This window comes from Dama dama, chromosome 3 (genome assembly GCF_033118175.1).
Source record: "Dama dama isolate Ldn47 chromosome 3, ASM3311817v1, whole genome shotgun sequence".
In the NCBI taxonomy this organism is placed as follows: Eukaryota; Metazoa; Chordata; class Mammalia; order Artiodactyla; family Cervidae; genus Dama; species Dama dama.
In genome coordinates, this window is record NC_083683.1 from 70,058,807 (window position 1) to 70,086,767 (window position 27,961).

The 27,961-nt window shown below is 51.4% G+C and overlaps 4 protein-coding genes across 8 annotated transcripts; 2 read left to right on the plus strand and 2 right to left on the minus strand.

The window, feature by feature from the left end:
- Positions 1-210: 210 nt before the first annotated feature.
- Positions 211-8,364, minus strand: TSFM (Ts translation elongation factor, mitochondrial). Its single transcript, XM_061131154.1, has 6 exons — positions 8,207-8,364; positions 7,804-7,974; positions 6,890-7,018; positions 5,973-6,095; positions 2,740-2,827; positions 211-794 (listed from the first exon to the last, which is right to left on the minus strand). Exons 1-6 carry the CDS (start codon positions 8,303-8,305, stop codon positions 388-390), a joined length of 1,017 nt encoding a protein of 338 aa, XP_060987137.1. The 5' UTR covers positions 8,306-8,364; the 3' UTR covers positions 211-387.
- A 186-nt stretch (positions 8,365-8,550) lies between these two features.
- EEF1AKMT3 (EEF1A lysine methyltransferase 3) lies at positions 8,551-16,502 on the minus strand. 5 transcript variants are annotated; one of them, XM_061131214.1, is made up of 5 exons: positions 15,815-16,502; positions 15,655-15,703; positions 14,673-14,728; positions 13,277-13,346; positions 12,140-13,061 (listed from the first exon to the last, which is right to left on the minus strand). In XM_061131214.1, the coding sequence occupies exons 1-5, from the start codon at positions 15,989-15,991 to the stop codon at positions 12,820-12,822; spliced, it is 594 nt and encodes a 197-aa protein (XP_060987197.1). In that variant the 5' UTR covers positions 15,992-16,502; the 3' UTR covers positions 12,140-12,819. The 5 variants fall into 5 exon arrangements, with proteins under 5 accessions (XP_060987190.1, XP_060987168.1, XP_060987197.1 ...); XM_061131197.1 differs by having other exon boundaries at positions 15,592-15,703; positions 15,815-16,493; XM_061131207.1 differs by lacking the exons at positions 12,140-13,061; positions 13,277-13,346; positions 14,673-14,728 and adding an exon at positions 8,551-10,422 and having other exon boundaries at positions 15,815-16,488.
- METTL1 (methyltransferase 1, tRNA methylguanosine) lies at positions 16,496-20,710 on the plus strand. Its single transcript, XM_061131164.1, has 6 exons — positions 16,496-16,721; positions 17,700-17,863; positions 18,768-18,952; positions 19,045-19,158; positions 19,318-19,419; positions 19,586-20,710. The coding sequence occupies exons 1-6, from the start codon at positions 16,609-16,611 to the stop codon at positions 19,739-19,741; spliced, it is 834 nt and encodes a 277-aa protein (XP_060987147.1). The 5' UTR covers positions 16,496-16,608; the 3' UTR covers positions 19,742-20,710.
- Positions 20,711-20,939: 229 nt separating this feature from the next.
- Positions 20,940-26,257, plus strand: LOC133047716 (25-hydroxyvitamin D-1 alpha hydroxylase, mitochondrial). Its single transcript, XM_061131141.1, has 9 exons — positions 20,940-21,472; positions 22,064-22,254; positions 22,759-22,961; positions 23,042-23,242; positions 23,591-23,766; positions 23,973-24,145; positions 24,348-24,426; positions 24,691-24,888; positions 25,444-26,257. Exons 1-9 carry the CDS (start codon positions 21,281-21,283, stop codon positions 25,555-25,557), a joined length of 1,527 nt encoding a protein of 508 aa, XP_060987124.1. The 5' UTR covers positions 20,940-21,280; the 3' UTR covers positions 25,558-26,257.
- The last annotated feature ends 1,704 nt before the right edge of the window (positions 26,258-27,961 follow it).

Genomic DNA, 27,961 nt, shown 5'->3' on the forward strand with positions numbered 1-27,961 from the left:
ACAAGAGAGGTCTATGTCACAGGAGTAGGAGGGGAAGAGTCAGACAGCTTCAGGGCGCCGTAATAAATGCGTGGAAGGGAGAAGCAGCACAGTTCTCCCGGACACTGTCTGCCACTCCCATGAGGCCCACCTGTTGTTTTCTAGAACATGTCACAAGTCAGGCACAAAAAAGCTAGGCCCAGCATGACGCAAACAAGGAAAAGCTTCTACTTTCTCTATTACCTAACAATTTTATTTAATAGCTTTACCCACAAAGTATATAATTTCATTATAAACTCAAATGAAAAACAAATTCTGGGTTTGAAGAGGCTTAGGAAGTAAACGTCTTTTTGTAAATGTCCAGGGTTAAGAATAAACACGTCCTCCTGGGCCCAAAGTCTCTGGAACCTATTCGGCGTCTGCTGCGTCTTCGCCTTCTCCACACTCAAACCGCACGAAGTCTACGACGGCCACGCCGTGGGGCTGCACGTACTGTCCCAGTGTGATGGAAGGGTCCAGCAAGTACGGCTGCGACAGCATCTTGGTTTCCGCCTCTCCCCCGGGCTCATCGTCCAGGGAGCCAACAGAGAGGGGAGCCATGCCCACCACGTGCTGCCCGAGGCGGCGGCCAAGGTCTCCGAGGTCTGCCTTCAGCTCTGCCGTCTCGCAGACGACCAGGGCCCCGTACTTCCCCAGCGCCAGGTTGCGGAGCGAGGGGCTGTGCGTGGCCCCATGGACGTAAGAGCCAACATAGAACCCAGCTGGCACCTTCACCCACGCGGCCCGTTTCAGAATCATGTTTTCTCCCAGTTTCCCTGTGAGAGAGCAAAAACAAACAGACAAAAAAACAAGACGCTTCCAGAATACAATGCCCATGGTAGTACCAAAACACGCACAGCAGTGGCCAAGCCTGGGAGACAGTTCTCTGCATTTATACTGCGGATGTGCCGCAAGGCGGAAAGATACCATTTTCAGGACAAACAGGAAAAGGGGTTTTGGGGGAGAAGGTGGGAGAAACGGAGCGTACTTTATGGAGCACCAACCAGGTGCCATGCTGGTATTTAGAAACACAGACTCTGGTATCACACAGACCCTGGCCACAGGTTCTGCCTCTCACCGGCCACATGACCTTAGGCAAGTAACTTAATGATATAACCCCATTTACTAATTCATCAAGTCTGTGTTCTCATCTGCAAAATGGAGATCATGCCACTTAACCTGAAGGCAGGATTACTGGGAGAAATAAATAAGATGTGTAAAAGAACTTATTACAGTATCTGGCCCTCTAATATGAGCACTCCCATCTGGCTAACATTACTACATTAAACTTAGGCTTAGAGAGCTAAAGGAACCTCTCCAAAGCTTCAGAGCTAATGGATGGCACAGCTAGAATTCAAACTCAGATCTGACTCAATTCAGGGTTTTTCCCCACCAGATCATCACCCCTCCCCCAAACCACCATAGCTGACACAGACAACTCCTGATCAGCCATTATTTGGGGGAAAATCCCAAACTAAAAGCCCCGGGAAATCTAAAACCCCAAGTCATCTGGTGGTTTCAGCTTCCCTTCATGAAAAATAAAAAGATAAAAAAATAAAAATAAATAAATAAATAAAAAGATAACATCTTTGAAGTTACTTGTAAGAAACAAAACCAGATTCTAGTCCCCTCTCCCCCTCACTGTTCTCTTAGGATGCTATCCCCTCCTATCAGAAGCCCAAATAAGTCGAAAGGTAGGAAGGGGTAGAAAATAACAAGGTCTGGGAAAATAGCCCTGAAGTAGCCATTGTTACATCTAAAAGTCATAGAAGTCATAAACCAAAAGGGATCCTGAAACAGCTCTAAGCACCTACCCAACAGTCAATTCCCAGAAACTGACAAGGCTGAAACACCCAAGTCTTCCAGAATTTCTTAAGAAGTTTCATGCACAGCTGGTTGGCTGGTTGGTTTCTCAACCATGACTCACTGAAACATCATACATACCTCAAGACGACCTGATAAAAACAGAACTGATGCCTTGACTGGAAACATCAGATGAGCAGTCAATTCCCGCAAGCTCCACCCCAGCCCTGCCTCCCTCCTTCCATCAGGTCGTGTAGGAGGAAGGCAAAACCCCTGCTACTCCCACCACAATGATCCGATGCGCTTCCTGCAGCCAGTGGTTCTGGAAACATGTACCTTCTCAAACTCAGGATCAGACTTTTTTTTTTTTAAGAGAGGACAATTTCCCAAACACCACACCCTGAAATATCCCTGGATCCCTTCACAAAGGTGAAATACCCTCTGATGGACTATTTCCTTCACAGTGTATAGAGAGGCAGTCAACCGGAGGTCAAAAGGCCATCGCTGCCTAAAGACATGCCTTATTTGGTCAGCAGTGATGCCTGCTAATTTTAATTAGTTGCAAACAGCTAAAAACTAATTTTTTTTTTTTTTTTCCAAACAAGTCTAAATCCTTTTAAAGGAATTAAAAAATTCTGACACTGGGGTCCTATTTCCCTCAAAGTTATCAGGTGGCTTGCTAATGGTTTCCTTCAGTGGAATGTGAGCTTTTCAGGGTGTCCACTGCTCACCAATCTCTAACACGCAACCCACCTCTCGCATTCATACTATCTGACCCTTGCAGGAACTTGACCTTGTAATTTTTGATCTAGATTTGGAGGAATATCAAAGATACCCGGAGATTCAGTTCTTAATTTCCAGTTTCCACATCTTTACAATCCATATATACAATCCTTACATCCTTACATCCGTACTCACCAATCGCTAAGGCCAGCTGATCCTTGAGAGAACCCTCGCTCTCGGGTCCTGCTGGAAGTTCAGAGAGCTCAGAGGAATTCAAGAAGCCCTAAGTGCGCAAAGAAAATGAACAAGAGTCATTTTCAGTACAACTGAACATGAGTCAGTCTGTACAATTCAAATTACCAAGAGACTAAGCAAAAATATAGGTTATAGGTTATTCCTCAGAAATAACCTATATTTAAGACAATTAAGTACAAACAATGTTTTCTTTAAGCCAAGGACATTAACAACTGACAAGAGCTCCACTTTTATAAATATTTTACTCTATCAACACTCCACCCCCAAATCCATCCCAATCTCCGGCCTAACTTCTTAGAATGTAGCTTCCTAGAAATCAGGAATAATATTTTCATACAATCATAAAATACTAAAGCTAAAAGGTTAGTAGATTGTTGATAGGGATGAAAAATGGTGCAAATCCAATGGTGGGAAATTGGACAATAGCTAACAATACATATACTTTTATCCTTTGATCTGGCAATCCTATCTCTAGAAATTTACTCTAAAACTCTTCCAATGATACAAAAGTACATATGCACAGTTATTCATTGAGCAAATTTTTCTAATTGTAAAATACTGGAAAGTTTAAAAGTCCAAACATAGGTGGAGACTGGCTGAATAAACCACAGTACAGTCACAGGTAGAATACTATGTAGCTGAAAAAAAAAAAAAAAAGAAAAGGTGCCTCCATGAGCTGCTAAGGAGTATTTCCAGGGCGTATGAAGTGAAAGAAGCAAACTAAAAGAATACATACACATTACATCGCCATTTGTGTAATAAATATTTGCATGAAAGCATTAGCCTCTCAGTCATGTCCAACTCTTTGTGACTCCATGGACCGCAGCCCACCAGGCTCCCCTGTCCATGGGATTCTTCAAGCAAGAATACTGGAGTAGATAGATAGCCATTCCCTTCTCCAGGCAATCTTTCCAACACGGGGATCCAACCTGGGTCTCCTGCACTGTAGGCAAATTATTTACCATCCGAGGCACCAGGATGAATATGCTTATTTTTGCAAAAAGGATAACCAGAAACCAAAGAAGCTGGTTATCTACAAGAATGGATAGGAATGGGGTAGAAGGGAGAGGAGGGAGTAAGACTTGTTTATGTGTTGGGGGAGTTATTATAGTTTTAACTTTCAGAACTTCATTAGTTTTACATATTCAAAAATAAAACTAACGAAGGCCTGGAGTGAAAATGAATACTGACCAAACAGAAACAAAGACTCTAACTGTATTTCAAAGGAATAACATAATTTCAAAAGGGGGAACAAAACTAATCCAAGTTACTTTTGATACAGTCCTTTGACCACATAACTTCAACTGAGGACAAAAAGAACCTCAAAGAAATCTTGAACCACTTAGTAGGTTTATTCTATGCAGTGATCAGGGATAGTAACTCTGAAACAAAGTGTGCATGCACTGCACAGCAAGTAAATAAGCAGACATACTGCAGCTGCTAGGAGCCGGTGCATTCACTACGAGAGAAGAAAGGTGTGAATTACAGAATGGGGGAAGAAAAGGAAGCAGCCTGTGGTGCAGGATTAGAACTGAAACACACACACACTTCTAGCTCTGCTGGAAGAGCAGAATAGCAATGACATCTCAGTAGAATTAAGCATACCCAACGCCCAGACCTTCCCCCGGAGGAGAGTATGGCAGCCCACTCCAGTATTTATTTATTTTTTAATTGAAGGATAATTACTTTACAGAATTTTGTTGCCTTCTGTCAAACCTCAGCATGCATCAGCCACAGGTATACACACATCCCCTCCCTTCTGAACCTCCCCCCGTCTCCCTCCCCACCCCACTCCTCTAGGTCGATACAGAGCCCCTGTTTGAGTTTCCTGAGCCAGACAGCAAATCCCCGCTGGCTCTCTATTCTACTTACAGTAACGTAAGTTTCCATGTTACTTTCTCCATACTCCAGTATTCTTGCCTGGAGAAGACCACGGACAGAGGAGCCTGGTGGGTTATGGTCCACAGGGTCGCAAAGGGTCGGACACGACTGAAGAGTGTACATGCACACAGTGCCCAGATCTTTGTTTCTAAAAACCATTCCCCCACCAAAAAGGATCAAGACCCCTTGTAGAAGTGGCCGATTCCATGGATGGGGGCAAGGAAAATATGACATAAGCCCAGAATATTTTGTTATGCCAAAAAGGAAGGAAATACTTGGAAAATAATAAGCTATACCAAACAGACAATGGAGACAGCTTGCACAGGCTTAGGTTATACTGGCCAAATCCAGGGATAATTTGAGCATTAAAATGACTAATGGATTATATGATGAATTGTAGCCTATCACATTCAATAAAAAAGAAAAATCTACAATGGAGAAGGAAATGGCAACCCACTCCACTATTCTAGCCTGGGAAATCCCATGGACAGACGAACCTGGCAGGCTACAGTTCATGGGGTCACAAGGAGTTAGACATGATTTAGCAACTAAACAACACAAAACCAGGACTAATTAACATTTATCACAAGATCTCAAGAGAAAGATAAATAGAAGGAAAAGGGTGGGAAAAAAAAAAAAAGGAAAAGGGTGGTACAAACAAAAAAATTGTTGTGAGTAGCTGGTTCGTTTTTGCTTTGACAACAGGATGGATCAAAGGCATACGGATATGTCAATAATTCCTTCCTTGATCCTTCTACAGAAAAGAAAATGCTCGGTCTCCTCAATTGCGCCTTTTCTCCAGGATCAGTATTTAGAAATCCTTTCCTTAGGACATTCTAGATTCCTAAATACAAAGTTTCACCTGATTTGATGGATTTTTATCCCACGGGAATTCATTCATTCATTAACAGAGATGTAATGAGCCCCAGCCAAGTGCTGGGCCCACCCCTCATGCACCAGAGACACACTAGTGAAAAGACAAATTTCCTGCCTCATGAAACTGATAGTCTATTGTGGAAGGCAAACAGAAATGAATAAATATAAATGTAATATATAAGCATTATAACAAAATATTTTATTTATTTATTTTTTTAACAAAATATTTTAAATGAAGCAAAATAAGGGGACAGAGCAATAGGAGGAAAGGTACTCCTCTCCTGAGAGAGATCGTTTAAGCAGAGACATGAAATAAGGAAGTGAGACCCGAGAACATCTGAAAAAATGGAACAGCAAAGACCCTAAGAGGAGAGGAAGGAACAAACCAAGCATGTTGGAGACAACCCCAAACTCACTTTGCTGTATGTGGAGAGCTGGTCCTTTAAGTTCTGACAGTGCAACAGGGTTCCCTGGGCTACTTGCTGGACCAACTGTTGAAATTTTAAATTTCTGGAAACAAAATCTGTCTCACAGTTCACCTATGGGAATAAATCGACATTGTTGTATAAACTGTTTACTAACAGTCTCCAAAAGTGTCTTAAAGCAAGGTATTGACAGAACAGGCAGCAGACCCAACAAAACAGAAACAGATGTCTGTGGGATTTTAAAGCTACAGTTGCTCCACTAGCTCAAGGCCAGAAATTTAATGAAGCGACCCCTGTTGTGCCAATGAGTCAGCACCGACCTGCGCCTTCAGAGACTGGTTCCACAATGTCCCCAAAGGGTTCACTTCAAGTTCACACCTGCCTGTGCCCGCAAGCCATAATCCCCTCATTCCCTGGGCTCCTCCAATGCCGAACCACTTTTGTGATTCTCATAAGGAGCAGTAACCTTGATCCCTCACACGCACAGTTCAGAGCAGGGTTCAAGCTCCTATGAGAATCAAATGCCACCACTGATCTGACAGAAGACTGAGCTCAGGTGGTGATACAAGCGATCAGGAGAGGCTGGAAGTACAGAGGACGCTTGGCTCCGTCGCCTGACACTCACCTCCTGCTCTGTGGCCCAGTTCCCAAGAGGCCGCGGACCGGAGCCGGTCTGCAGCACAGAGGCTGGAGACCCTCTGGGCTACCCTAACAGGCCTTTCCCCGCCAACAACCTGTGCATGTCTATACTGAAACGAATCCAGAGCTAATAACTGGGGCCTCACGGGCTTAATTCTAACGAGCTTTTAGGGTGCTCAAACACCTCTTCTTTAAGAATGCAAAGGTCTACCACAAAGCCCACTCTCAAGGAGACAGTTGCCTGTGATGTCTAGAGCTCTGACACTCACCTCCACTAATACACTCGTGGCTCCTTCCTGCAGCAGCCCAATAAGACCTTCTTTGGTCTTCCTCCCGTGGAGCCTCGCAGCTTTACTCCAGCCCTCCTTCTGGGCCTGCTTATGGAGCCAGCTCTCTGCCTATAAATAAGAAAGATAAAGGGCAGATGACATAAGCACAGAATTTAGAAAGGAATGGGGCTGTAAAATATCTTCAGGTTCCCCAATTCTTTCCCCTTCTCCTCAAACCCACAACAGAAACTAATCTATCATTTACTGGCAGCATACCACCAAATGCCAGACAGTAGACATTGTGCCTGATGTTTAGTAAATTTTTAAAAATTATTTATTTGGCTTGTGGATCTTAGTTGCAGCACGAAGAATCTTCCATCTTCATTATGGCATAAAGGATCCTTAGCTGCAGCATGAAAACCATTAGTTGCGGCATGTGGTACCTAGTTCCTGGACAGGGATCGAACCCTGCCCTGAGAGCTTGAAGTCCTAGCCACTGGACCACCAGGGAAGTCCCACGCCTGGTATTTTTGATAAGTTTAATCTTCACAACAACCCTACGGGGGAGACAGCAGTATTTTCTTTATGCAAAAAAAAGAACAATGTAACTCTTAAAGATTAAGGAAGGTATCCAAGGTCGCGGGGATTAGTGTGAGCGTGCCAGGATCTGAGCGTTGGTCTGACTACTTTAACAGCCTTGCACGGAATAGTGTGTTAGCCCTGGGATCCTGAGTCAGTTGCTCCAAAACAGGTAAGAGTCAAAGGGTGAGACTGCCATTAAAGTCAGAATCCTGTGTATGGGTCACTGGACAGCAGCAGGTGTGATTTCTACGGTCCCCAGCGCGACCTCTGGAAAGCACTGGGGTAGGGCCCGAGTACCCCATCCCCGCTCCCCTCCACTTCCTTCCCCACACCTGTTTGAGATCCCCGTCACAAGTCTCCAGGGCTTTCTTGCAGTTTACAAAGGAGTAGCCCGTTTTCCGCCGCAGCTTCATGAGGAGCTCCTTGCTGGAAGCCGAGGACAGCCAGGACCCAGAGTGAAATGTATGCCACGGCTGGGGCGACGGAAGCAGAGGGAGCCCGGCCTGGAGGGGATGAGAAGGGATGAGAAGCAGGAAGCGGCGAGGAGCTCCGGAGGAGGGAGCACGACTTCGAGTCGGCCGGGGGACGACTTCAGGAGAGACGGGCCCAGAGGGTGAGGGGAAAGGCAGCGCAGGGACGCTGGACCGCCAAGAGGCACCGAGGTGGGGAGAAGGGTGAGATGGAGCCGAACGCAGCCAGGGGAGGGGAAGGCAGCGTGCCGGGCGCGCGGGAGACCTGCAAGGAAGGCAGGAGGGGACCACAGCCAAGCGCGCTCAGGTGGCAGCTCCCGGGCCGCACGACCAGGCAGAGGCGCAATGACCGCAGCAGCGACATCTTTCCGGTGGCCGTTCGGTGCGGCCGGTCGGCGCACCTATGAGGCCACGGGCCTACGGCGTGGCGGCGGGGCCAAAACTCTCCACCAGAACGCGCCGAGCGGGGACAGCGCCACCTGCCGTCCAGGAGGCGCATTCGCTTTCCCTACTTGGTTTACTGACTACATTTCACAAGGGAATTATTCCCCAGAGGTAAAATAATGGAAAACATAAAACCGAGTTGTCACAAAATAACAACACAAGACACGTGGTAAGACTTCATGTTTATTTCCAATGCTTATTTCTATATCCATTTATGACTCACTGACAAACTTGTAAGGTAGGAGAGTGAGTTCCAAAGTTTGACCAAGGTCACCTAGGGAGGAGGGAGGGTGTCCCTCCAACAAACCCAGTAAATTATTTGTTGAACAAGCAGAAATATTTGATGTGTGCCTGGAACCATATAGCCCTACCCTCTAAGGTAATCTGATGGTGAGAAAATAGGGAGCAGACAAATGATCACACAAGACAAGGTAAATAAGCCCCAGGAGACAAAGAGTTAAAGGGTCTCAAAGGAGAAAAATCATATTCAAATAGGAGGCTCAGATAAAGCTTTTTTCAGGAGAGAGGCTAAGAGCAATGAAGATTTTGAGAGGTAGAAATATGACCCAGGCAGGGAATCATCAGAAAGAAGGAAGGAAGAAGTCAGAGAATTTTGATGTGGGTTTAGGGAACAAAGAGTAGACCTTTTGTAATTTGGCCAGAGGTTAGAACACGTGTAGGAAACCAGTAGGAAATGAAATAGAAGGGTAATTTGGGATCACATGGGATACACTGAGTACCAAGCAGAAGAGCTTATTCTTGCTTCTGTTGGCAGCAGCAGAAGCTAATCGGAGCTGATTGCGGAAGATTACAGGAGTTTACAAGACAGTTTGAATGGGAGTGAATGGAGGCTAGGAGGCCACAGGAGGTGATGTGTGACCCCAGGAGTGAGTCAAGAGAGGATCAGTCAGAGGCCCCACAGTGGGAGAAAGAAGAGGTGAAGGCAAAGCACGTTAGGAAGGAAGGACTGACAGGGCTTGGAAAGGTAAAAAAAAAAAAAAATAAAGAGAACCTGGAACTCAGTGATCAGGACTCCAACTCCAAAAAGACTGAAGGAGCCACAGTCCAAAGGACAGCTCTGCTGTCTAACCCCAACTTCAGGGCTAGGAAGACTTGACCCAGTTAGAGCCACAGTTCCACCAGACTATCTCTAGAAGCAAGAAGTGGGTGGTCTGAGGTTTCTTGCTCCCCAGCACCCCCCAGCAAAAGCCCATGTTCTCTGGATGCAGAGGAGATCTTTAATGCTTATTTTCCTTTAAAAAAATTTCCAATAGAATCTGGAAAAAATAATCCATTCTGTATAAAAAGACAATGGCGACAGACAGGGCCACGACTGTCTCTGCAGCCACTGTTTACGTCCCACCTAACCTCCCCTTCCCTGAAATCCTGGCTGCCCTCTCATCGTCCTCTGCTGAGAACAGAAGCTGGGAATCTCCTCTGCACTCCAGCCCACAGAGCAAGGGCTCTGGTACCCTAACAAGCGGCACCTGCCTGCAGCTTCCCAAGAGGCGCCCAGGAAACAACGAGGGAAGGAGGAAAGGCAGGCAGAGGAGATCCACCTGTTTCTGGTCCTTATGTTTATGGCTCTGGAGACAGGGCAGTTCCTTCATGAGAACGAGGGGTTCGGAGGAGCAGAAGGGTGACATCAGGCAGGTCTTGGTCCCCTGTGCCTGGCCCTATAGATGTTGACGTTTTCATCCTCATCCCGCTGGGCCAGCTCCAGGTGGAAATGCTGGGGCAGGAGATGCTGAAAGAAGCTCTCTGCCCTGTGCTCCTCTCTCATCTTGGAGGCCAGATAGATGGTGCCGTGGGGCCCGCACAGGTGTCGGAGGGTCCCCAGCAGCAGCGGGAAGGTGGACTCCAGGTACACGATATCAGCCCCCAGCACCAGGTCATAGTCTCCAGGGAAGACATGCTGGTCAGCCCCCCAGGACAAGGCGCGGACCTGGGCCCGGCCTCCAGGGGGCACGTTGGCCTGGACGTTGCCCTGGATCTGTTCTAGGACCAGGGGTAGGTCAGTGATGGTAACATCCCCCCCTGAGAGAGAGGAAGGAGGAGAAATGCAAGTCAGAGGGACCAACCAAGGGGTTTCAGCTCCTGCCCAGAACGTCCAGAGACCTCGGGGCCTAGAGGATAATGTTTTGACAGCCCAAAGTCCACACTTTGGATTTTAGCTGCCCTAACCTCAGCTTCATCCACTGCCATCTCATTACTCTACATTCTACAACATCAACATTCTCGCTGAGCTAATCTTCAACCTCTCTGCCCAACACACAACAATCAGATGTCAGCAGAAGCCTGGGCAGGACTAAGCTGGAGGTGGGCTATGCACCCACCCCCTACTGACACAAACCAGCCTTCATGGATCTGGAAAGCTTCCCAGAAGACATGACCTCAGCAAGCCTTAAAGGGCAAGGAGGAGTTAGTCAGGTGAAGCTTCTCAAGCAGAGAAGAGAGAGTACAAAGGCCTGGTGATGAGAAAGCACAGCGCATGCGAGGAAGGCTAGAGCTCAAAGGAGGTGGCAGGGAAACGCGTCGGGGCATAAGAGTACAGAGGAAAATCGTTACGGCACGCTAAGGAGACCCAGGCCTGATCCTGAGGGCAACAGGTTTAAGGGCAGAAGCAAAGGGTAACGATGATTAGATCAGGACTTCAGAAAGCTTCCTTCATGCAGTAAGTACACGTATTGAGCATCTACCAAGTTCTGAGGGTACAGGGGTGAGCAAGACAAGACCTTGGCCTTCCTTGAGATTTGTTATAGAGGCGGAGACAAATGAGGTAATGCAAAACGATTTAGTCATAATCATGGTGATCATTACAGACACAGGAAATATTCAGAATTCATTCTCCCATTAATAGTCACTATGTGCCTACATGCCAGGTGCTGAGAATACAGCAGTGAACCCATCAGACAAGAATCCCTCCACTCCGGGGGCTTACAGTCTAGTGGCTAGAGATAATAACAACAAAAAAATGAAATAAAACGCACTGTAAGTCAGATGTATGCTGAAGCAGGGAAGGAGGAGAAGAACTGCTTGAGGGACGGGGCAGGGGATGTCACTTTAAACTGGGTAGTTAGGGAAAGCTTCAAACTGGTAGTTAGGGAGCAGATTATGTTTGAGCAATGATCTGTATGAAGTGATGGGGCAAACTCTATGGGTCTCTCAGATTAAAAGATACCAAATGAGGGACTAACAGAAAGAAAAGAGGTGACGGTAAAACACATTAGGAAGGAAAGACTGACAGAGCTTAGAAACCCCTCCCCGCCCAAAAAAAAACCAGCCATAAACGGAAGGACCAAGAATAAAGACCTTCATGCGAGAGTTCACCTAACAAGTCTGAGGACCAGTAGGGATGCCTGCAGCTGGAGCAAAATAAGTGAGAGAAATAATCGTAGGGCTCAGATTCTAGACAGCGCCTTGTAAAGCAACCAAGAAGTTTGGTTTTTAGTCTGAGTGAGATGGGAAGCTATTGGAAAATTTCTAATGGAAGAATGTCATAAACTTTATGACTTTAAGAATTGAAGAATGGCTCTAAAGAGATCACTCTGGCTACTGTGATGAGGAAATACCACAGAGGGGCAAAGTCAGAACAAACCAGTTAGGAGGTGGCTACAGTTACCCAGGTGAGAAGTGATCATGGCTTGAACCAGGGCAGCCATTGTCAGACCCTGAATACATTTTGAAGGTAGAGTCAATAGGGGGGCTTCTGACAAATTAGATACGCACTATCAGAGAGAGAGGCTGAGGATGGTTCCAAGATATTTGGCCTGACAGCCAGAAGATCAAAGTTTTATTTATTTAGGTGAGGAGGGCTGCAGGAGGGGCAGGCTGGACAGGAAAATCACAAATGCGCTTCTGGACACATTAAGTTTGACATGTTCATCGGACAACCACAGGGAGGTATCAAGTAGGCCGGAGGTTATACAAACAAGTCTGGAGATATCAGTAGGAGAGTCAGAGTCATCAGCGTGGAAAGGGCATTTAAGCCGTGAGTACAGGCAGATAGGGGCGGGGTCCGAGGGCTGCTCCTGAGCCCTGGGGCACTCAGACTTCGGGCTGTGAAGAGGAACAGCCACCAACACAGGGGAATGGAAACAGTGCCAGCGAGGTGAGAACCCGGAAGCCTGGCGTCTTGGAATCCAAAGGAGGGGTGTTTCACGGGGGGCAGGGGGAGGGGATGGCAACCGCCACCAAGTCCAGGAAGCTGGGCTCATGCTGACAGCTGTACTTTTTTCTCTTTAATGTTTATTTATTTGGTTGCACCAGGTCTTACTTGCAGCACTGCAGGATCTTCCATCTTTGTTGCAGCATTCAGGTTCTTTAGTTGCGACCTGCGAACTCTCAGTTTCAGCATGTGGGATCTAGTTCCCTGATCAGGGATGGAACCTAAGCCCCCAGCATTGGGAGCTCCGAGTCTTAGCCACTGGACCATCAGGGAAGTCCCCTGACTGCTGCACTCAACAACATGCAGTCAAAAGTGAAGCTCACAACCTTGACTGGAGCTAGTGGAGTGGAGAAGGCAAGTTGGGGGGCGGGGCGGTGTGAGGGGGTGTTCTGGAACGGAACTGAAGAAGCAATAGGAGGAGAGGAACGACAGCAGGTATTCACTCTTCTGAGTTTCATCACAAAGCTGAGCAGAGAAATGGAATGGTAACTGCAGGGATGCGTAGGATCTGAGATAGGAGAAATTATCACATATTTATATGCATAATACACACAAACACACACATGGAATGATCCAGAGAGAAGGGAAAACAGCAACACAGGAGAGGCAGGGGGGCAGGGTGTCTGCTTGAACAGTGTCTTTACACAGATGAGAAGGTTCAGGGTCTCATGAGGCATGGGGGGCTTGACCTTAGCTAGGAGCACAGCACGTCTAGCATCGTACCAGGAGAGAAGGCAGTGCAGACAGACACAGCTGGGTGAGTAGACGCTGAGAGAGACCTCGTGGACACTTCCTATAAGAAAAAAAGAAGCAATCAGAAGAGCTAGGGAACAAAATCATCGGCTGGGGAGAGAGAGACATTTGGAGGTATGAAAGGTGAAATGGTAAGAAGTAAGATGTTTAGGAGAGCAGAGGAATAACTGGATGAGGGAGAGGTAAGAGGCTAGTGGGACATCATTTAAGGACACATCTGAGGATAATGACAACAAATTTAAAACGAAACCAGTCAGCACAATTGTGTCTACAATACTAGAAGTAGCTAAGATAGCTTGCAGGTGGGAGTGTCCTGGAGGCCTTCCCTTGGAAGTGATGTTTGAGCTGAGCTCAGAAGAAGGCATATGCATTAGCCAAGCGGGACGCGGGGTATACATACAAGCAACCTATGTGAAGGCTCCGAGGAAGGGGACACGGAGACAGGCTTGCGGAACTGACAGGAGAGCGCTCGGCAGCACAAGGAGCTCAGAGGGAGAGGGAGACCATGCCCACGGGACTGGTTCTGTTCTGCAAGCAGTAAGAAGCCACTGAAAGATGGGGAAGGGGTACTGAGAAGATCACTCTGCCAGCTGGGTGGAGCGAGCAGAGGTCTAGGTGGGGGCAAGGAGTAGAAGCAGGAAGACCAGTCTGATTAATTGTGGCCATCCAAGCAAGTGATGGTGCCAAGGACTGGGAAGCCATCAGTGCGGACGGAAAAACAGGAGGTTCAGGAGATTTTTAGGAGTTAAATCAGCCAGACTTGGATCATGGAGATGGGGATGAGAAAAAGGGACATGTCAGAGGTGGGTCTAGATTCCCCACTGGTTGAATGGCAGTTTGCTTCACTATGATGGGGAAGCCTGAGGGAGAAACAGGTTTGGTGGCAGAAGATCACAAGATCTACTTTGGGCATGCCAAACTTCTCCCTAGGGAAGCTTGAAGACACTCATGAAAATCCATGGGAAAGCTGGCAGTGGCCTGAACTAGAGCTGGGGGGAAGAGAACAGACAACTGTGTTAAGGACATGTGACCCACAGGACTCGCTGACAACCGGGATGCGAGGGGAAAGGGCAAAGGATGAGAATGACACCCAGATTTCCGAGTGGGCATCAGAACAGAAGACAAAAGAAGTTAGTCTGGAAGCAAGTGAAAGGTGTTTCCCTTGATATTACACATCTTTTCTGCCATTTTAGCATAGCTGCCCACTTATCCACTCATCCTTCATGGAAAGCTGCTGGTGACACTCCTTCGGTTCTTTCTGAGCCTGCTATGTTCATACTCCTCATCTGATAGGCCTTCTTCTTGATGGATTCCCAGAGAGTCAAGGGAGACACAGCCAGAGCGTGTCCACTGGCTCTGCACATACCTCTCCGTAACATCCTGTAACATCTTCCCCAATCTGCAACACTAGACCATCAGCTCCTTGGGGAGAGGAAATCTGTCTTACTCATTGCTGTATCCCGATACCTAGCACAATTCTTGGCACATATAGAACTCCAAATACATGTTGGTTGAATGAACAGAATAAAAGAATGAAAGCCTGCTACTGGGAAGACTTCCCTGAATGTGTTTTGTGTTATGTCCCTATGAACAAGGACATGTTAATTTGCATTCCTAGGGAGATGTCACCGTAAGTCTTTTTAAAGGAATGTTTTCAGTGTGAAGTTTTGCCTGCCCATCAGATTATAAACCAAGGAACTTTTTCCTTTGTAGCTTCTGATTGACAAAAATAAAGCAGAATTTTTACCTTTTTCTTTCCCAAGTCGGCAGTGCCTAATTCCTACCCCATTTCCCACAAAACACAACCTAACCCTCAAAAACTCATAAGCTTGTTCCTCCCAAGCAATCAAAACCTAAAGAATCAAAAATATATTCACAGTGAAGTTATAAACTACTCATGAGGTTTAACACCTGCAGATGACTCCCTCTAGAGAGTAATTCCATATAGGCATTTTAACAGAGGATCATATCCAAAGCAAAGATTTTTTTCTGACAACATTGTCCAGAAAATCGCAAAAAGGTAGGAAAAACTCCTATTAAGGCCTGCCTAAATTTTATTTCCTGCCCACCCGCCTCAACCAATCACCATGGGTGCTGGAACAGCGAATCAGCACTGTCTGGCACACCGGAGCAGGCAGGGGCAAAAAAAAAAAAAATGTTTGTTTAAAAAAAAAAACACTGTGTTGGTCCCAAACCACTCCTCTCCCTCTCTCAAGAACCCAGGAAGTGACAAGTTCTCTACATCCCCGTCCCCCTCACCCCCTCCCACCGCAAAGCTCACGCACCCTGCAGCGCTGCCAAGATTCCCACGATACCAGTCCCCGCGCCCAGTTCGATCACTTTCTTGCCTCTGAAATCCACATTGTGACTCTCGAAATAGCTGCACAGGCTTAGAGCCTATAGGAGAAAAAAGAAGAAATATAAGATTGCTGCGGGGATGGCTCCATATGGGAGAGCGGGAGTCCGGGGGTCCCCGCGGACCCTAGCCCAGGGCCGCCCACTCCTCACCGCATCCCACACGCGCGCTGCCACCCCGAGGCGGGACCCGAAGTTCTCCGTGATATTCAGCACGTGCCCACAGAAGCAGAACCTGCTCTTCTCCGAGTAGCAGTCGGCGAAGAGCCCGACCTCGCGTGGGAACACCGAATCGGGCTCTGACTCAGGATCTGGGCGGGAATCTGCCATCTGGCCGAGAGAATGCCCTGACGCCAGCCAGCGCTCGGATCCCTGATCTGAAGCGGGGTGGGGGTTGGGGGACAGCGAGCCCCGCGGCTGCCCCGTGGCACCGAGCCCCGCCTCCTCGAGTTTGCCCTCCTTCCTCCAGTCTGACTTCCTGGAGCCGGGATGAGGAGCTGCCTCCCTGGCTCCGGGCCCCAGCGCACAGCCGACGGGACTTGCACCGGGCTACGGGGGTCAGACCCAGGGCACTGTTCGGAGCCCGGGAGGAGGGCAGAGGAACGAGGATTAATTCAACGTAGGAAAGCGGGGTCCCTGGACCCCTCTCACCTGCGGGGTGCACAGGGGCCTGCAACAGGGCTAGTAACCCAGACCAAACAGAAGCGGGCTAACGATAGAGGCGGGGTGCGAGTCTGGCCTTGTCAGCCCCGCTAAAGACCAGCGGCGCGGAGGTATCCCCCCGCGCGGCCCCGCTGCGGGCCGCCCTGCCCAGCCCAGCCCAGCCGAATTCACTCCTGGGGCTTTAAGGGGAGGGCCCCGAGCTCACGTGCCTGGCCGCGTCATTCTCGTGCGCCCAGAGCCTAGTTCTCCACGTGGGTTCCGCAGAGAAACTCGCGCTGGAGATCATGGCGGGAACCGAGGCTGGGGACGCGGCGGGAGCCGAGGCCCCACAGCCTCAGAAGCGCTACTACCGGCAGCGGGCTCACTCCAACCCCATGGCGGATCATACGCTGCGCTAGTGAGTGAGCGAGGCAGGGCGAGCAGGGGGGCGAGAGGAGGGCAGAATTCTCGGATTAGCCCGGAAAATCGATCGTGCTGGAACGGTTGGGAGGGTTTAGGGGACTCTAGCGAGGATCGCTGGGTGACGTCAGCTTTGTGTGTGGTGGCGCGGGGAGGGGGCGGGGTAAGATTCGGCGGAGGGCGGAGTTTGCGGGCTGGAGGGGCGTGGTGTCCTGGCCGACGTCTGGGTAGGATTGCTAGGCTGGGAAGAGAGAGAAATTGTTTCTGAGACTAGAGTGATGGAGGAAGAATGTCGTTTCCATCTTTCAGTTTAATCTGTGAAATTTAGCAAAAGGCAAACTTGGAGGGAGGGATAAATTGGGAGCCTGGGATCCACATGTACGCACTACTAAAGTAGATGACTAGTAAGGACCTCCTGGATAGCACAGGGAACTCTACTCAACCATCTGTAATGACCTATATGGGAAAAGATTCTAAAAAAAGAGTGGTTATATGTATATGTGTAACTGAGTCACTTTGCTCTATAGCATAAACTCACACAACATTGTAAATGAAGTATACGCCATTAAAATCAGTTTTGAAAAAAAAGAGGAACTTCCACACAACCCCACCCACACCTTACTCCATCCTCTTCCCGCAGAGAACTTCAGCAAAGACAAGTCCCAGTGCCTTAGGCAGCCAGTCTCTGGGACAAGGGGAACTTGAACCCCAGAAAGGAGAGATGCTCAGTCAGTCACATCAACCCTGGAAAGGGAGATAGGCGGATCACAGTCATGGGCCCCATGATAGGCCGATGATTCATACTGGGGGTTAAGGGTGGTTTCCATTGTGCTCCCTAGAGGCCAAAGGGCCCACTCTTACAGAATTTTTGAGAAACCCTCCTCTCATGCATCTCCCACCCTCACCCATCCACCCACACACATAGTACCACTTCCACAATGGCGTAACCACATTTCTCACGCCTTCTCTCCACTAGCCCTGTGAAACCAGAGGACATGGACTGGTCTGAGCTATACCCAGAGTTCTTCGCTCCATCGCCTCAAAATCAGAGCCACGACGACCCAAAGGATGAGAAAGAAAAGAGAGCTCAGGCCCAAGTGGAGTTTGCAGACATAGGCTGTGGCTATGGAGGCCTGTTAGGTAACAGTCTGGCCCTCTCTCTGGGGCAAGGAGAGGCAGTGCCTAGGTTCTGCCACCTCAGCAGGTTTGCTGGGGGCCATAGTTGGCCTTTCCCCTTCGGACCAGACACTGCTTGCTCTGACATCGTTGTGAAGAACCTCCACCTTCCCTCTACTCTGGGTCTGTGGCCTTTGCCCGGGAGAACGGAGGGGGCTGCCTCAAAGCCTCTTAGAACTTGAGTTGTCTTGGTCTGGCCCCGCTCCTGGCTCTGGTCCCTACATGAGCCGTTTCACCTGCCAGGTGCCGGGTCAGTGAGCTGGTCAGCACAAGCGTCAGAGATTAGCCGCTGTGGCCAATGATCCTGAACTGTCTTTCTCAGGGATTCCACCCCCCTCTCCCTTCCCCCTTCCTCACCAGAACTCATTCCTTCTCCAAGATCCTATTTTCAGATTTCTGTTATAGCGCCTGTGTTGTCCCAGCATGCATGCTAGACCCACTTCTCTATGTAGAGCTCTTCCATGGAAATAGCAGCACGACAGAGAGGAAGAGCGTAGTACTTGGTGGCGGGAAACCATGGTTCCAAGTTCCAGCTCTGTGGCTTCAGTCATTTCCTACCCTCAGTTTTATCATCTGTGCAGTTTACTGCATAATGTCATGAGAATTAAGTAAGACAATGTGTGGGAACACTGTGCAGACTTTAAAGCATGTGCAAAGACACATGTATTGCCAGGCCTTCCCACTTCCGATTCTGGTGACAATTTTGGGGTGTCCCTCAGCCTCTCCAGCACAGAGCTATCCATACAGGTAGCTCTGTGGCCACACTTTCCGTCCCTGATTTGGGTCATTGCTGATTGAGGCTTCCTTTCCCGTGTTGACCCCTCTGTACATCCTGTAAGGATGAGATTGATTCTGTTTCTGTGTCCAGTGGAACTGTCACCGCTGTTCCCAGACACGCTGATTCTGGGTCTGGAGATCCGGGTGAAAGTCTCAGACTATGTACAAGACCGGATCCGGGCCCTGCGAGCCGCTCCTGGAGGTGGTTTCCAGAACATCGCCTGTCTCCGCAGCAATGCCATGAAGCACCTTCCTAACTTCTTCCGCAAGGGCCAGGTGGGGCGGGGCCCCTGGGGTTTAGGCTGGTAAGCAGGTGGGGTGCGGAGGCCAGGCTCTCACCACCCTGTCGGTGCTCGACTGTCTCACAGCTGGCAAAGATGTTCTTCCTCTTCCCTGACCCACATTTCAAGCGGACGAAGCACAAGTGGCGAATCATCAGCCCCACACTGCTGGCAGAATATGCCTACGTGCTGAGAGTTGGGGTGAGTCGAGAGCAGGAGGGAGGACAGGGTAAGGGGTCTAATAAGGGGCTTTCCAACCGAGAATTCAGTGGGGGGTTCGCTGGGGACTCACCACCATCCCCATCCCCCTGCTGCCTGGCCGCTCGCAGCGCCCCCTGCAGAGTGACTTTGCCTGCGCAGGGACTCGTGTACACCATAACCGACGTGCCGGAGCTGCATGAGTGGATGTGCACCCACTTTGAAGGCCACCCCTTGTTCCAGCGTGTGCCTCTGGAGGAGCTGGTAAGTAGGGAGCCCAAGAGAAACCGCGGAGAGTTACGGGAAGATCCTTGCCAGAGTGGTTCTGTCTTCTTTGAATCCAGCTTAATGCCCAGAGGATGGGATGACTATAGGGACCAGGGCAATCTGAAAGATGGGCAAGGACTTACTGGACCCTTCCTTTTCCCAGAGTGAAGACCCCATTGTGGGACATCTGGGCACCTCAACCGAGGAGGGAAAGAAAGTTCTACGCAATGGAGGAAAGAACTTCCCAGCCATCTTCCGAAGAATACAGGATCCCTCCCTCCAGGCAGTGACTCCCACTCCTACCCCTCCTGGTCACTGACTTTGCCTTCGTCTTAGCGGAGCCCCATGTTTGGGGGGCTGGAAAGGAGATCAGGCCCTTGGACCTTCCCAGCTGAGCCTGCTACGCAGAGAGCAGGCAGCAGTCTCTCAAGTTGAAGAGCTGCCCAGGGCAGGACCCTGGGGTTCGGGACTGCCCCAGACCCCTCTCACCATCGTGCGCTTCCAGGGGCAGCAGAAAGCCAAAGCAGCTGACTGGGAAGGTCAGAAGACCTTGGGCCAGAAGGGATCCTTGGAAAGGAGTGGGGCTTGCTCTTCCTTAGCACTCCCTTCTCCTAGGCGCTCTCCTTCTCAGCTGGAGCGAGGAATGCAGTTCTCCACGGTCCATCTAAACTGCCTGCTAGACTCAAATCACCTGCCCGCTCACGTTTGCTTTCCAGTTCTGAGGCTAACATGTACATGTGTGTGCATACACATGCTGCTGTTTTTGAAGAAAGGCTAGAGTGTGGATCACTCCCATCCTCTCCCGGCCTAAGACCTGACCCGGGGAATTCCTGCTCCCTTTGTTCTTGCTGTCTCTGGAGATCCTGGGAGGGTGCGGTGGTGGAGACCCCCTCCCTCCTCATGTTGACCTTTGCTTTAATTTCAGAGCTGGCTGACTAGCACTGAACCTGCTTATGGAGGGCGGGAGTAAGGAGCAGAGAGCTGAACTGGGGAGGATTCTGAGGCTAAAAGTGGAAAGGGGCTGCTGACTAGAAACACCCCCCCCCCCCCACACACACACACACACACAGGAGACTGAGTCAGCTGGAGAGTCAGAATTCTCGCTTAACCCTTGCTCTGTCCAGGAGCCCAGAAAAATCTCTCAACTTTTCTAGTTTGCAATAGGGTTCTTCATTTCTGCTCCTCAAGTCCCACATTCCCATGGCTGGTAGGACAGGGCTTGTTGACCCAAAAGACCAACCCCCCTCTCCCCAAGGAATAAAAATGAAGGCTCCTGAAACCATTTTAACCCATGAACCCACCTGCCTTCTGTCCCGCTGGGGATAGGGGCAGGGGGAGCCATGTGGCAGTGCAGAAAAATTCTCAGGTACAGAAAAGGTGCAGCCCGATGGGGCAAGAATCTGAGGAGAGCTCCAGCTGTGCCTCTTCCCGCTCTTCCTCCTGGATTAGCTGGAGGTCGGGAATTCCCGAGGAGGGCCCCGGGGGGAGGTGGGGGCCCGAGCTCTCTGGGGAAGTGGTGGGAATACTGGGGACCGAGTCTGTATCTTGGTCAACTAAACCTCACCAAATAGACTTTCTGAGAAAGAGATCTTTAGGCTGATGGACTAGGGCACCAGCCCAGGAGAAACTGAGGCAAGCCTCGCCTCCCAAGAGGGTCCTGGTAACGTGAGACCCAAGGGCGCCGCCTTGGCCGCTCCGGCCCCGCCTACTGTTCCTGGGTGCTAATCCCCAGCACTCAGGAGAGGGGATTGGCTGAGGAGCTTGGAGGGGGCGTCGCCACTACCGCGCCCAAGAGTTAAATAGGAGCAGGGCAAGATGCTCTGGAGGAGCGAGCTTTGGTGGGTTCCCGAGCCAGACCATGACCCAGACCCTCAAATTCGCATCCAGAGTGTTCCATCGCGTCCGCTGTCCTGAGCTGGGTGCCTCACTGGGCTCCAGAGGCTCCGACTCAGCGCCCCGGGTTTTGGCGGACCTCCCAGGCCCCTCCACGCCCGGCTTCCTTGCGGAGCTTTTCTGCAAAGGGGGGCTGTCACGGCTACACGAGCTGCAGGTAGAACGGGGCGCCGTTCCCACGACTGAGAGCTGGGGAAGTTGGCTTTCACAAACCCTAGTGCAGAACGGAGCAAGGAGGGCGGGTGGGAACGGATGCCCATGAGTTACGGAAAAGACGAAGTTGGGACTGGGGGCGGTGGCTCGCGGGACGCGGAGTTCTCTGGATACCCCGCGGAGGAGTGCGTTCAAAACGCGCCTTCTCGCGATGCAGGCGTCTGGAGGCTCGTAGATCCAGAACAAGTGCGCGGGAGGCGGGACTCTCTTAAAGCTAGAACGCTCCTATACCTTCCGTGGGTGCTCGTCCTAAGATGAACAGTCCGCAGGAGGAGGCTTTAGGGATTTCTCCGCCCAGGTGGCTAAAGAGCGGTGCTGAATGCCAGCTTTGCGCCCAGCTCCTCCGTTTTGTCCATCACACCCAGACTTCCTAGGATGGGGAGTGAGGGAGCGGGGTTTGCAGCATCAGAGCCATACACCACTTGGGAGCAGAAGCTCCCCCTTTCAAGCCCGAAACAGCGCCCTTGGAGCTGGCGCAGGCCCAGCCGGGAGCCCCCGGCGCGGGTCTCCAGGTCCGCTGCTCGCGCTCTCCCAGGTGCGGGGCGCCTCGCGCTTCGGGCCGGTGTGGTCGGCCAGCTTCGGGCCGGTGCGCACCGTGTACCTGGCGGCCCCTACGCTCGTCGAGCAGCTGCTACGACAGGAGGGACCCCGGCCCGAACGCTGCAGCTTCTCACCCTGGGCGGAGCACCGTCGCCGCCGCCAGCGGGCCTGCGGGCTGCTGACCGCGTGAGTCCTCTGGCCCCAAAGCCCCCGACGTCCAGCTGCCTTCCTCCCTTGCGGCCCGGGCTGGAGACAGTCTGCGGAGGTGGAGGAAGTTGGTCGTTCTCCCCAACCTTCTGGCAAACCGAGGTTCCCACCCCAGTCCGTTTCGCTCAAGCTCAGGTGGAGCCCGGCTCTCGTGCCTGTTCACCTCCTTATCTTTTGAAGCCGGAATCTTGGGGACTCGCGGAAGGGGCCGAGGCCCCAGGATCTAGGTGCAAAGGAAGATTCTGTGACTCAGCTTACCCAGGAACCCAGGCCCCTCCGGGGCAGGAAATGAGTAACGAGGAGTGGGGATGGAAAGCGGGTGCAGGCAGAGTCAGGCTTCTGTACCCCCGAGGGAGAAGACGCTATCCCTCTCCTGGCCACCCCGGCCCGACACACTCCATCTCCAGCGCCACCAGCCCCGTCGGGTCGCCTCTCCACACCACCGTCTGCCCTGACGCGCCCCCTCTCCGCACCCCCGCACAGGGAAGGGGAAGAATGGCAGAGGCTTCGCAGCCTCCTGGCCCCGCTGCTCCTCCGGCCTCAAGCGGCCGCCCGCTATGCCGAAACCCTACACGGCGTGGTCCGTGACCTTGTGCGGAGACTGCGGCGCCAGCGGGGACTGGGCGCTGGGCCGCCCGCCCTGGTTCGAGACGTGGCGGGAGAGTTTTACAAGTTTGGACTGGAAGGTGAGTCCCAGGACGGGAATACGCGTAGGAGGCCCCGGGCCGGGTCTCGGGGTGCCCTGACAGCGCCCCCTCCCGGCCAGGCATCGCGGCGGTGCTGCTGGGCTCCCGCCTCGGCTGCCTGGAGGCGGAGGTGCCCCCAGACACAGAGACCTTCATCCGCGCCGTCGGCTCGGTGTTCGTGTCCACGCTATTGACCATGGCGATGCCCAGCTGGCTGCGCCGCATCGTGCCCGGACCCTGGGACCGCCTCTGCCGAGACTGGGACCAGATGTTTGCATTCGGTAAGGCACGGACAGGTTAGGCGTCCCGGGTGCGCTGGGCTTTCCAGGTGGCGCTAGTGGTAAAGAATCCGTCTGCCAGTGCCGGAGACATAAGAGAAGCGGGTTCGATTCCTGGGTCGGGAAGATCCCCTGGAAGAGGGCATGGCAGCCCACTCCAGTATCCTTGCCTGGAGAATCCCTATGGACAGAGGAGCTGGCGGGCTGTAGTCCGCGGGGTCGCAGAGAGTCAGGGACATAACTGAAGCGACTTAGCAGGCACACGCACGGCAAGGCACGGAAATGCGGGGGGCTGGGGGAGCATGAAGCTGTTCCCAGGTGGTGAGGGACGCCCTGTCCCCGTCCGCGCAGCCCAGCAGCACGTGGAGCAGCGAGAGGCTGAGGTGGCCCTGAGGAGCCAGCTTGGGAAGTCCGAGGAGGACACGGGACCTGGGGCACACCTGACCTACTTCTTGCTCCAGAAAGAGCTGCCCGCCGCGTCCATCCTGGGCAATGTGACGGAGCTGCTCCTCGCTGGGGTGGACACGGTGAGGTTCTCCCTCTGTGTTGGGAGCCCCACCTCCACAGCTTAACCTCCTCCATCTCGGGGCTATTTCCCTGCCGCTGGAAACCCACTGTGATCCTCTAGGCCAGCTTGGCTTAGCACCTCCTGGGGTCCAGGCTGCCTCATATCCTGCCCCCTATGCTGGGTCCCCACTCTCAACACCTCTAACGCTTCCCCCTGTCCCCGCAGGTGTCCAACACGCTCTCCTGGGCTCTGTATGAACTCTCCCGGCACCCCGAAATCCAGACAGCACTCCATGCTGAGATCACAGCTGCCTTGGGCCCCGGCTCCAGTACCCAACCCTCAGCCACTGCTCTGTCCCAGCTGCCCCTGCTGAAGGCAGTGGTCAAGGAAGTGCTGAGGTGAGGGGCCAGGAGAGGAGAGCTAGAGAAGATGCTGGGGGAGGGCTGGGGAAGCATACAGGGGGTGGGAGCTGGGAGAGAGGGCGTGGGACAACGGTACTCTCCCCCTGGCCAAGAAAGGGTTTGGAAGGAGGGTGGCAGAAGAGGAAGGCTATAGCCCTTGCTTCACCCTGCTGTCTCCCCTTTGTGCTCTGCCATCCAGACTGTACCCTGTGGTACCTGGAAATTCCCGTGTCCCAGACAAAGACATCTGTGTGGGTGAATATATCATCCCAAAAAATGTGAGTAGAGCCTACGGGCCCCTCCTGCTAAGCCATCCCTACCTTGGGACTGTTCCGGTTCTCAGATACTCTCCATAAGCCCTTCAAACCCTCTCCCTGGCCTCTCTGGGATATAATGGGGCAGTAGAGAAAAGTAGCTCCAGAAAACGGCCGAAGCACAGTCCACCAGAACCTGCCTTCATCCCAGTCCACAGGTCCTGTTCTCTCCCTCCCTCCTGGCATTCTTGGGCCCAAATTGACAAGTTTGTTTTCCTCCCTCACCAGACGCTGGTCACTCTGTGTCACTATGCCACTTCAAGGGACCCGGCCCAGTTCCCGGAACCAAATTCTTTTCGTCCAGCTCGCTGGCTAGGGGAAGGTCCAGCTCCCCACCCATTTGCATCTCTCCCCTTTGGCTTTGGCAAGCGCAGCTGCATGGGGAGACGCCTGGCAGAGCTTGAGCTGCAAATGGCCTTGGCCCAGGTGAGTGATCTAGATCTTCTACCGTCCCCAGAGCAGAGGGCTCTAAACCCATATCTCTCCTTCTGATAGTCATTTTTTGTTGTTGTTCAGTCACTCAGGCATCTCTGACTCTTTGCAACCCCATAGACTGTAGCCCACCAGGTTCCTCTGTCCATGGGATTCCTCAGGCAAGAATCCTGGAGTGGGGTGCCATTTCCTTCTCCAGGGGATCTTCCTGATGCAGGGATCGAACCCACACCTCCTATTTGGCAAGTGGATTCTTTACCACTGAGCCCCCTGTGAAGCCCTCCTGATAGGCATATGGAAACATATAAGACTTGGGAGACCTAATCCTCTGAAATATGTCAGTCCCATCATAGGCCCGGAGGGTGAGTGAGGGTTTTTGGACCATCTTTTTCCCTACCATAATCTCTTACCCTCATTGACTAAGACATCCCCTAGTAGCCACAGGTGCCATTCCAACACTGACCATCCTAACACTAATAATGCCCGTTACCAACCAAGCCCACCATTGTAGATCCCTCCATAGTGATAGCCTTCTTCCTCCCTTTCCAGATCTTGATCCACTTTGAGGTGCAACCTGAGCCAGGTTCTGCCCCCGTCAGACCAATGACCCGGACTGTCCTGGTACCTGAGAGAAGCATCAACCTACAGTTTGTGGACAGATAGTCTGGTGGAAACAGGCTGTCATCATCACCGTGTCTCTCATCATAGGGGTTTATTAGGCATGAGACCAAGAGATGTATATTTCTCTGCAGTCTGTCTGGTTAGAGAGACCATAGCCAAGTGCTTGAAGCAGCCCTGATCGAGGTAGGAAGCATGCACCTGGCCTGACCCAGCAAGCCTTGAGAAAACCATGACCCATTAGCCTGCTTAGCCCTTCTAGTCACATGCATCCTTCAAGGGCCGGCTTCAGTGTTAATTCATCATGCTGGGTGGCCTGAGGAAGAATTCGACCCCTGGCCTTTTGGGGCCTCACAGTGTTTACTGATGCTGCCGGCTAAGCACTCACCACGGCCTGAGCTAAGTGTCTATCTGGTCTGCCCCTGGCTGATCCTCTCTCGTTGCCTGTGAGCTCTTTGAGAGGAAGAATGAGGCCTTATTCTGTCCTCATACACCTTGCCGGGGGCCCATCCCTGACTGGGTGACACCACGTGGACTCTCAGATTCTATCTGGATGAGGTGGCAGAAGGGACAAGCAGCTTCCCGGGCTCTGCTTCTTCCTCATCCTGCCCCTAGGAAGGTGAGTCTATCCTCACCCGGGTGATGATTTTTTAAAAAAACTCTCCTTGGCTCTCTGGTCACTATTAAGTTTGCTTGCCCCACCACTTAGATCCCAGGCAGAGATGTCTTTGGACCTAAGTCTTCCTTTTACATGTTGAAGTTTTTTAAATCAAAAAATTGTTTTGAATGTTCTATCCTTGACTTTTGACTGACTTATTTCCCTCACTTCCTACAAAGACCTGGAGGTAAGACCCTGACCCAGATTCCCTACATTGGTTTCTCAGGTCCCGGAAGTGACCACCCGCCCCACCCCCACCCCCATAACAATGGGAGGTCTAGACACCTGGGAGAATGGTTTGCATCACAAACCCAGACACATTTCTACCTGTGGTGGGAACAGCCAAGTCTGGCTCCCTGTAAGAGATTAAGGAAGGGTGGTGTTGAAAAGTAGCTTCAAGGGCTAGGCTGTTAAAAGGGGTGGGGAGGGACTTGCAGAGATGGCCAGAGATGGTTGACTGTTTGGTAGAAGAGTGCTTTTGGAACCTGGACTGCCAGGACTAAAAGGACACCTTAGCTCGGCCACTCTGCCCTCCTCAGAGACGTTGCTCCAAGGTAATTTCCTTCAGAGAAAGATAAGGATACAGAGAGGTGATGTCAGAGAGGATGAACGCCAAGTGTGGGGGTGGCTGGAAGCCCGAGGGCACCAAAGCAGAAGAGGAGTGGGCAGCAAGCGTCCCTGTTCCCCTGAGTCAGCACTCTCTGGCCCCCCAGAGGCTGGACTCAGTTCTCTCCTCCTGATGTATATAGATTAACTCATTTTCCATACAAATGAATCTCTCAGCACCTTCCCTGCAGCGCCTCCCTCCCCGAGTCAGGACTTGTCCCCCTTCTTCCCGCTCCCCTCCATTCCAATTAGCAGATGGAGATGGAGATTTCACTTCACACTTCCTCCTCCTCTCACCACCTCAGCCCCTGCCCTAGACATGGCTCCCTTCCACAGAAACTCCATCAGCCACTAGCCTTCTGGGGGCTATCTATTTATGTAAGACCTATGGAGGGGTGGGGTATACCCCCAAACCTGTGCAAAGGCCAAGGTTCGGTGCTTTCACTGCTCCCCCTCAGCTGCGTTCTCAGTCTCTAACCCTACTCACTGTCACTGGCTCAACTTGAACCTAAGTGACCTGCTTTGGGGCAGTTCTGAGCTTAGAGGGAGAGTAACTCCCCACTTCCTCTCAGACCCTTTCCCCTGGAATCAGTGGTCAAGATTTCTCACATTCATGCTCCTCATGGGAAAGTAGGCCTGCTCACTTGAGAAGGGCAGCAGATCTCATGGCCCTTTCCTGGACAACAATCCTTTAAAGGGGGGAAAAGGAGAGAGGATGATATAGATTGCCGGTCCCAACCTCCATACCTGTACCTCCAATGGTCCTGAAGGGGAGGGGGAAATGCTGTCTCACTTAGCCCTGTTTTAGGGCCCAGCATGGAAATGGACCGTGTGCTTGTACGTTAAGTACCTATGTTCTTGGTTACATCTAAGCCTTTATGTGGGGCCATCAAGGGGGAAAGCTCAGGCTGGGCACAGGAAAGCCCACCTGTGTCACACCTACCTAAACCCTCTCTACTTGGATAAGAACTTGGAGTCACTTAGTTTTGCTGTTTCCCTTCTGGTTCTCACCAGCTAGTCTGTGAAAGGCACATCAGTGAAGTCTGGTCCTTCTGTGTCCCCAGGTGGAGAATGTGGAAGGTTCTCTCTCTGGGGAAACTATTTCCCACTGGAAAAGGGTCGGGGGGGGGGGGGGGCGGGGGGCTATAGGGCTCAGCCTCAGTCTTCTCTCCACTTTAATCCCCT

Coding starts and splice junctions, on each gene's coding strand:
- TSFM (XM_061131154.1), bottom strand. CDS start 8,305: ATGTCGCTGCTGCGGTCATTGCGCCTCTGCCTGGTCGTGCGGCCCGGG. Junction 7,975..8,206: donor CCCTCCTGCCTTCCTTGCAG/GTCTCCCGCGCG, acceptor CATCCCCTCCAG/GCCGGGCTCCCTCTGCTTCC. Junction 6,096..6,889: donor CCACGAGTGTATTAGTGGAG/GTGAGTGTCAGA, acceptor TTATTCCCATAG/GTGAACTGTGAGACAGATTT.
- EEF1AKMT3 (XM_061131174.1), bottom strand. CDS start 15,991: ATGGCAGATTCCCGCCCAGATCCTGAGTCAGAGCCCGATTCGGTGTTC. Junction 15,704..15,814: donor CAGCGCGCGTGTGGGATGCG/GTGAGGAGTGGG, acceptor TTTCTCCTATAG/GCTCTAAGCCTGTGCAGCTA. Junction 13,347..15,591: donor AATCTTGGCAGCGCTGCAGG/GTGCGTGAGCTT, acceptor TTTTTCTTATAG/GAAGTGTCCACGAGGTCTCT.
- METTL1 (XM_061131164.1), top strand. CDS start 16,609: ATGGCGGGAACCGAGGCTGGGGACGCGGCGGGAGCCGAGGCCCCACAG. Junction 17,864..18,767: donor TGGCTATGGAGGCCTGTTAG/GTAACAGTCTGG, acceptor TTCTGTGTCCAG/TGGAACTGTCACCGCTGTTC. Junction 18,953..19,044: donor ACTTCTTCCGCAAGGGCCAG/GTGGGGCGGGGC, acceptor ACTGTCTCACAG/CTGGCAAAGATGTTCTTCCT.
- LOC133047716 (XM_061131141.1), top strand. CDS start 21,281: ATGACCCAGACCCTCAAATTCGCATCCAGAGTGTTCCATCGCGTCCGC. Junction 22,255..22,758: donor GCCTGCGGGCTGCTGACCGC/GTGAGTCCTCTG, acceptor ACCCCCGCACAG/GGAAGGGGAAGAATGGCAGA. Junction 24,146..24,347: donor GTGGTCAAGGAAGTGCTGAG/GTGAGGGGCCAG, acceptor TCTGCCATCCAG/ACTGTACCCTGTGGTACCTG.